Raw genomic sequence first — 8,286 nt, forward strand, 5'->3', positions numbered from 1 at the left:
ATCTCAAGTTTATACAGAATTGCGTGCCTGTTGCTAAGTTGCTCGCTATACTGTTCAATCTTCCGACATGGGTGTATTACCTATTCCTTGGATTGTTCGTGTTATCATTGTGCACACCACCTAATGATAACAAGAAGACAACAAGACACCATAAATCAACCAAGATTGATCCTAAGGCAGACACAGAAGATAATCTATCCATGGAACACGAGATCAACCAGCTTAAACAACACATCGATAATCTTAATCGGGACATGTATAGGACCAAGAGATACGTATTAAAGCTTTACGAGAAATCTATGCATATGAGCATCGTTGATTACTAGATCTGTTTAGATATATAAAAATACATGTTGAAAATGAATTTCTGTTTTTTTATTTCAATTACTCATATGGAAGAGTTTATTGAAATATTTGATGCAATCAACCTAGAATCAACCATAATAAACCCTGTAAAGGACTTGATATTTGATCAATACATCAAGCTATGCGAGAAAGATCTAATAGACACCCATTTTGATTGTGAGTTGTGTGAGAGCAGGTGTCCTAAAGAGACAAGGTTCCAAAACTTTGATATATGCAATGATTGTGTTGCTGAATATGTTTATTGGAGATGTTCTCAATGTGATTATGAATTCAAGTTGGATGATATTGCTTGTATATTGTATGTGAATGAGAAGAACATATATCATAACATGGCATATTGCCATGAATGTGCAGATGACCTACAATTCTTCATATGCGATCATTGCCATATGCGTTTGCATGTATGTAAAGAGTTTGATGACAATTGTTGTGATCACTGTTATTTTCAGAGAGAATAGATTGTATATTCATAACTTTACATATGCTTCAAGATCAACTTTTTTAGCTCTCTGTGCTCTAATGAATTTCATTGAATATAACATTATCCTGTATAAATCTTTTATCACACTACCATATATATTTATGTATGTTGCATTTGCACAATTTTAAGCAAAAAATGAATTGGGTATCTCTTTTTATATCATGATTACGACACACGAACAGGCTTAAATGTTGAGAAAACTTTTTCAAAGGAATACAAAAGAAGATAATAAGGTTTCGGTAAAGACAGAAGAAAACACAAAAGAAGATAATAAGGTTTCGATGAAGACAGAAGGCAGTCAAAACGAGGCTGAACAGGTTATAAGACTAAAATACAATAAACTAAAAAGAAAGAGTTCTTCAAAACCTGAAACAAGAAAAGAGAAAATGCCTACAATCAAACACAATAACAGCTCAATGAAGAATGATAGATTGAAAGAAGAGGAGGAAGACTGGCATGTGGAAAAGAGAATCCGTGTGGCAAATCAGAAAAAGGAAACCGAATATCACAGAAAGATACATAAGATAAGAAATTCTCTTACAAGACAACAATTTGTAGAAGAAAACATTAGAAAATATTCTGTGAAGGCTATCCATAGAGAAGATGAAACAAGTGTTATTGTTGTAAAATCTAATCACACAGGCACCAAGCACAAAATCAAACTGTCTGATGGGATTGGAATTCCATCTATCAGTCTCTCAAGGCTCTGCAAGATGGATAAGTCGGGTGTCTTTGATTGCTTGATCTGTAACAACAGCATGTCAAATCAACCCAATAAAACAAATGATGAGGTTCATCTTGTCATGGGTAAAGAGAACATCTCCTACTTTTCCAATGATGATGACGCTTCGCTTCATGTAGGCAACATTGTAAGATCTGTGGATCATCTTGAGAAGGATCGATTTGTCTTTGATAGCACATGTGGGATCGATATGACAAAGAGAATTGATGAGAGAGAGGTCCCTGTAAGCCTGCAAAACATCCTTCAATATTGCAAACACTTTGTCAATAGCAATATTGCTCAACAGACCTTATCCTTCTCCGTGTATGAGTCCTATATGTCTGTCAAGAAAGAGTTCAAGAGCAGGACTGAGAGGCATATCACATTCCCTATGATGTTCATTGATGTTAAAACAAATGATGATCAACAATTCAACTTCAAGGCCCTCTTATGGAAAAAGAAGAAGAACTCACGATATCTTGGTGCCAAGGAGGGAAGCCTTGAGGTCATCAACATGCCCTCGTATCATGAACGCAATCCATGCCTATCTGCCTTCTACTTCCCATTGCCTATGTTCTCATTCTTCCTTTCAAGAGGATTTCTTATTGACTTTGTTTGGGAGGATGAATTGCCACCATATAAAGGACGTATATATAAGGAGGATCGTTATGATGATGAGGAGATTGCATACAGCATCAAATCAATCCGAAATGTGGTATTTCATTCTCCTAGGAGCATCCTAGAGAAAGAAGCAATCATGGTCCTTGTTGATTGGGAGATCCCTGAACACAATGAGGGTGTCTTTTCAGAGGAACCCAATGATAAGTCATATCTTTCATGGATAAGCATCTCTAATCTTGTATCTTATAACTGTCTTATGCAATATTTCAAATTTAGAGCTCCATTTATGAGAGATCCCATCAGCAAGAATGTTTATCCTAAGGATTTCACAGGGCTCATCAATCCAACAACCACTGATGAGGAGGACTATCTTTCTAGGTTCAATTAGTTCTTCCAATCACAACACAATTGATTATTTTTATATTTCTATCATCAATCAATACTATGGTTTGGCATGGTTTTATTGAATTATAAACGGAGTATCATTCAAGATGTTATCTGGTGCAGTTGTTCTTATTGCATCCTGAAAAATATTGTCATGTTTTGTGCCTGTTTCTGAACCTTTATCATTTGAAGTCTTTCACATACAATGGATCAATTAGATTTTTTATAAACATTTGTAGGATCATCTGATGTCTGCAATGGCATTTCTCACTGTCGATATCCCATTTGCATATCTCTTTGTCCTTTTCACATGTCGATACTTCCTTGCCTTGATTTTATATATTGCATCATAAAAATGCAAGGTATAAAAAATTATAAACATGAAATGATCAATCATTAACCGCTGTTCCTAATACACTAAGGCAAATGTCATCATATAATGTTGAATTAGATGAGATAGACCCAGGATTGTCACTTGATGATGGAATAGTGATACCAGTGGCAATACGGCCATCACTACGTTCTGGTCGATCATACTCAGATCTGTTTGCAGAGCTGGAACCGAACAATAAAAGGAGGAAAACAATTGGCAGTGGCTCTTTGAGCTCCTTTGAAGCTTTCATTAGACATCCAAGACCAGATGAACCAATTACAAAGCAAAAGATTGCGAGGAAAGGACAGCAGATATGGAAGGACCTATATAAAAAGATGCAGAGAGAATTCAATGAAGCAGTATCCAATATTGAAACAACAACCAAGCAACAGCTTATAAGAGACAATGTAAAATCAATCTTTCATAAAAACATGAAGAACAAGAACAGATGTATTTATATGTACCTAGAGATGTGCGAGATAAATGGATTGATAGACATTGTTAGAGATGATAGCAAGCCTTAGACCTTCCATACCCCTCCAAATCATGTTATATGAACCGGTATAATATAACCCCCACCCCCTCCATGGGACACTCACTCCTCAGTTCATGCCTTTCCGCAGATGCCGGCAGACCAAATCTAAAACTCATTTTATTATATTGAGTAAAAATACAGATAAAAGTTGTCAACGCCGATCAATGGTCAATCAGCAAGTGATGGGCGAGGGCTGAAGATGGAGGGGGATGGAGTAGAAAACAATGCCGAGGAGGGGGAGATGAAGGGGAAGCGATGGGGCAATGAGAAGATACCTCTGGAGATTGATGCGGCGACTTTGACTCTTGTGAGCAGGCGTTTTAACGGTTCCACCAGGCAAGGAAAGATTGCTGATAACGAGTATCATCAAGAAGGACTCCGGGAAGTTCAATACGTCGCTGGTCCGGGTGATTGGCGGCAGGATTGGGAGCATGAAAGAATTGTTTCAGATCTTCAACTGCCTTCTGTTTATCTCGCACATCAGTTTCGTTTCAGCTGCAACTTGTTCTGACCTTTTTGCGGTCGGAGATGCCCATGCATGTGCCGTCAATCCACTTGGCCCAATCTTATGTTGGTAAACTTCTCCTCGAGCTACATCTCCTGATGTGACTGAAGCCATGCCCGATGCTGCAGGGGACGAGACATCTCTTCCGAGACTCTCTCTCCGACGTCAGTCTCTCAGGTGTGCGTACAGCAATGGGATGATTCCGTGTTGTGACCTCTCTGGATGCCGCAGACCTACAGCGCCGGGACAGTCGCGAGGATCCGGTGCGGATCTGCGCTCACATGCGTTCAGTTCTCGACGGGAAGCATGCAATGCTGGGGACTCCAGGGAAATAACGAAACTTTCCCTCCCAGCCGGATCTACACGACGTTCGATCTTGGCTCGAGGCATGGCTGCGGGATTGAGAAGAGCACATCAAAGATATACTGCTGGGGGCTGACGGCAGATGGACGGACCAACGCTCCGCAAGGAAGCTTTATCGCGGTTTCGAGCGGAGCCGGTCACAACTGCGCCATCATGTCCAACTACTCGATTATCTGCTGGGGATTCAACCCGTACGTGCGTTGCTGTATGGTAACAAAGTCCTTACTGCATTCAAGATACGGACAAGCCAACTCCTTCGATTCAGCAAGTGGCTTGCCATCTAGGACAGCTTTCATCAAGGTACACTTGCTCTTGCTGTTTGCAACGGTTTGTGACGCCTCCTTGAGGTCTCTGCTGGGCTCTCACACACCTGCGGCATATTGAAGGATAGCACGTCCACCACGCAAGGGAATGTCGTGTGTTGGGGACATGACAACTTCGGTCAGTCGTCAGGCTCTAAGACATACTCAACCACGTGATGTCCACGAAGGTGCTGAGCAACACTGACGGCCTCCACAGGAAGTTCACAGATGTGTCTGCTGGCATGCAGAACAGCTGCGGTGTTGCTGTGTCATATGGAGGACAAGCGAACAAAATGCTGTGCTGGGGCAACTCTGATACCGGGCAGAACAGCCCCACAGCGACTGAGACCTGGCAGAGCAGCTCGTAAGAAGGATGCGGAATCCTGCGCTAACGACGCTGAGTTCACGTGAAGGTGCGGAGACAGATTCTGCTGTGGGATAACACTTCGAGGGAGCATGCAATGCTGGGGAGACAATCAATACGGTACGATCCCCACCTCTTGCTCTGATATTTGATTTCATTCTCTTATCGCTTGGTTGCAGGCAGGACAACCCAGGTGCCCATCTTCCTGGTATGCTGATGGAAACAGTATCATACACCCATGCGTCCAAGTCGATTCCTCCTAGCGTTTCTTTGCCGCTTCTGTGATATCAACAAGCTGTGTCATTATAACTTGTAGCATCGGTTCGGCTCTGCTCACCTTCCTTGCTTCTTCGTCGTCATCGACCTGGGACTCAGGCTTCTTCACGATCTGCAAGGTCGTCACTTCTCCCTCAACAGCGTGCAGAAGGAACGTACCGGTGCCTTGTGCTTTCTCTTCGATTCCTCGTCGGAGCTCTCGGAGCTCATGTTCTGGCTCAATTCCTTCATCCTCTCCAATCGCCTGAGCTTCTCGTCAGCACCTGCGGGGAACGAGCACCTCCTCGCTCACTTCAGCTCTGCCAACTTTCTCTTCCTCTCCATCTCACGAGCTACACTCTGCCCCATGTCCCTTGCTTCCTTTCCTCGGATCTGTCCGATCTCTTTGCGTCGCTGGTGGTCCCACTCTCTGGCTCTGCAGAAAATCACAGTCAGGACCAGAGAAAAATTGAGCAGGCACGGGAGCACCTCTCAGCAGTCCCTACTACATCCTGTCCCTTGATGGCATCCTCGTTCTTCTCCATCCTGACGCACTTGACGTGCTCTCGAACGTACGGGCCCCTGGTGTCTTCCTTGGTCAGGCATTCCTTTGCTATCCGCAGCTTCTCGTATGCTTTCTCTGCCTTCTCTGCATCTTCGGCTGACATCCCTGCCAGTTTGTCGGGGTGGCAGTATCTTGTCAACTTTCTGTATGCTCTGTTGACGTCGTCTTCTGTCATATCCCAAACAGCTCTTCCTAGCAAGTCCAGGTGAGGAGGAGGGAGTTTGAGGGCCTGCAAGAGGGATGGATCAGCGCTGCTCAAGTCTCAACATGACTGATGTACCTGGAAGTGATCAGGAGACTTGATGATGCTCTCAATCTCTCCCATGAGGCGATCGTTGGCCGACTGTGACCGAAACATTCAGAGGGCGATGTCAACAAGGTCTGCTGAGTACCTGAGGTTCTTTCGCTTCACCCTTCCCCGTGCCTTCTTCCGTCCCTTCTCCCACATTCCCATTGGTAGGTTCCTTGACCTCATCAGCCATTGCGAACCTCTTTGTAAGAACTTTCTGGAAGCGAATAAAGCCTTCTGCAAAAGTGTTTTTCTCCCTTCGTCAACGGCAGGCTGAAAGGACCGGTCTCAGATTGTCAGGAGCTTCTGGCTTCGAAGCAACCTTGTTCTGAGGATCTGTGCCCGTCGAACTTGGTTGTTCTCAACCTCTCCTCCTGCTCCTCTCCCTCTACGTTACCTTTGCCTTCGCTCGCCTCCCCTTCCTACCCTGAGCTCCTTCCAAACCTTCGAACCGGAATGCACGCCCGACCACCGTCCCCTTTTCGTGCATGTCCCAGTGTATACCCCTACCCCCTTTGTATCCTTAGTTTTGATATCATTTATATATCTACCACCCCTCTTTTCTCATCACCCACCCTACTTTCCAAAGCAGGGGACTTGGTTTGGTGCTTCCTAGACCAACTAAAATAAGGTTTTAATTACTACCAAGATCGAAAACTACAGGGAAAGATCAATATTATTTTAAACATGTTTTATTATTTAGAATGAATTGATTCATATCAGTATTGCAAAAATTCATATTACAGTTGAAAATATATCAGAACTATAGATCAAATACTGTAATAGTAGAAATTAAAATACTTATAAGTTTGTACAGTGAGTGGGTTGAGGCCGGTGCGCAATGCTCGCGTCGGAGGCGCTACTGCTGCAGAGGAGGAGAGAGGAAGCGCTGGAGGAGGGGAGAAGAGAGTTCCTCCTCTTCAGCTCTGATCATCCTCACGAACCTGCTCAACATGTGAGGGGAGGTAGAAGGCGAGCATGTGCAGTAGTGATACAGGCCTTGTTCGAACTAGGGAGAGGGGAGGAGGCGGAAGACTTCACTCTGCAGGGCTTCTGTCCTGATGGATCGTCCAAGTGCTTTGGCCAGATTCCTCCTGTTCTTGTTGAAGTTCTATACAAGCTCAGAAAGTTCCTTGATGATGGTCGCACGGAACGAGCAGGAAAGCTCTTGCAATCGTTCTTCGATACCTACTCTCGGGAAGGGACGCCACAGGAGCAGCAGGAAGACAGAGAAGTGCTAAGCCGGCTAGCTCAGTATTATTTGCTCGAGGTTGTAGCAAAGGAGCAGGTATGTCCTCTTGACCAACCTTGATGCCCATCCTGAGATTGACTACTGACTTTGATGTGATCAGGGAAGCAGTGCTTGCAAAGCTCACCTGCCTCGACTTGAGGCTTTTTTGAGCGAGCATGCGAAGCAAAAGGTCAAGGACGCACTTGAGGACAAGGTCGTCATCGATCCTACTGCCTTGCATCACATCTGAGAACTCAAACAGGAGAATTCTCCCGCTCACAGGATCGAACAGCAGGCAGATACGCCGGTGCAGGAGGAAACAGGTGCGAACACAGATCCTCTCTGCTCACGCTCGCGTTCCTTCATCTTGTTTATATTCCTTTATGCTGCATCCTCTGCTGAGAGTTTACTTCGCGCTCAGTCGCTCAGGATCCCCACAAGAGAGAACCTGTTCTTCAGGTCGATGGTCAGGACCAGGCGCCTGCCCCACGAGCTGTCCAGCAAGCCACGAGTTCAACCCGCAGACCGCGGGAGGACGAGGCATTCTCTTCATGCTCAACTGATAGTTGCATGACCCTCTCTCCAGGAGAAAGCCGGTGCTGCGGGGCTGTCGTTGCTTGCCAGGATGTCGTCCAAGGTGCTCGTGCGCGGGCTCTTACCTTCGTTGCTCGTAGCCCTCTTGATGTCATTCTTACGGTGAGATCATAGTCTTCGAGCAAGCTCTGACTGACTGACTGACCGACTGACTGACTGACTGACTGACTGACTGACTGACTGACTCCCTGCTGCTGCACGTAGGAGCCCGCAAGTTCGGAAAAGAATCCGGGTTACGTTTGAGAAGAACGGCAAACTGTGGACACCGCTTGCCGCTGTCTTCTCTTTCTTCTTCTTCTTCATCTTTGCACTTTAGACCCTATCAAACCGATTCTTT

At 44.7% G+C, this 8,286-nt stretch overlaps 3 protein-coding genes across 3 annotated transcripts; 2 read left to right on the top strand and 1 right to left on the bottom strand.

Annotated features, from left to right (window-relative positions):
* Positions 1 to 4,208: 4,208 nt before the first annotated feature.
* GUITHDRAFT_140060 (hypothetical protein) lies at positions 4,209 to 5,019 on the top strand (the record flags this gene model as incomplete). The annotated part of the gene is made up of 3 exons (XM_005830840.1): positions 4,209 to 4,649; positions 4,697 to 4,824; positions 4,869 to 5,019. 3 exons carry the CDS (start codon positions 4,209 to 4,211, stop codon positions 5,017 to 5,019), a joined length of 720 nt encoding a protein of 239 aa, XP_005830897.1.
* Positions 5,020 to 5,154: 135 nt separating this feature from the next.
* Positions 5,155 to 6,579, bottom strand: GUITHDRAFT_163678 (hypothetical protein). The gene is made up of 7 exons (XM_005830841.1): positions 6,228 to 6,579; positions 6,116 to 6,178; positions 5,760 to 6,064; positions 5,584 to 5,706; positions 5,451 to 5,535; positions 5,353 to 5,403; positions 5,155 to 5,294 (listed from the first exon to the last, which is right to left on the bottom strand). The coding sequence occupies exons 1-7, from the start codon at positions 6,315 to 6,317 to the stop codon at positions 5,244 to 5,246; spliced, it is 768 nt and encodes a 255-aa protein (XP_005830898.1). The 5' UTR covers positions 6,318 to 6,579; the 3' UTR covers positions 5,155 to 5,243.
* Positions 6,580 to 6,965: 386 nt separating this feature from the next.
* Positions 6,966 to 8,265, top strand: GUITHDRAFT_140062 (hypothetical protein; the record flags this gene model as incomplete). Its single annotated transcript, XM_005830842.1, has 6 exons — positions 6,966 to 7,412; positions 7,477 to 7,569; positions 7,618 to 7,678; positions 7,777 to 7,814; positions 7,942 to 8,051; positions 8,154 to 8,265. The coding sequence occupies 6 exons, from the start codon at positions 6,966 to 6,968 to the stop codon at positions 8,263 to 8,265; spliced, it is 861 nt and encodes a 286-aa protein (XP_005830899.1).
* Between the last annotated feature and the right edge of the window lie 21 nt (positions 8,266 to 8,286).

Source organism: Guillardia theta (assembly GCF_000315625.1).
Source record: "Guillardia theta CCMP2712 unplaced genomic scaffold GUITHscaffold_43, whole genome shotgun sequence".
Classification (NCBI taxonomy): domain Eukaryota; class Cryptophyceae; order Pyrenomonadales; family Geminigeraceae; genus Guillardia; species Guillardia theta.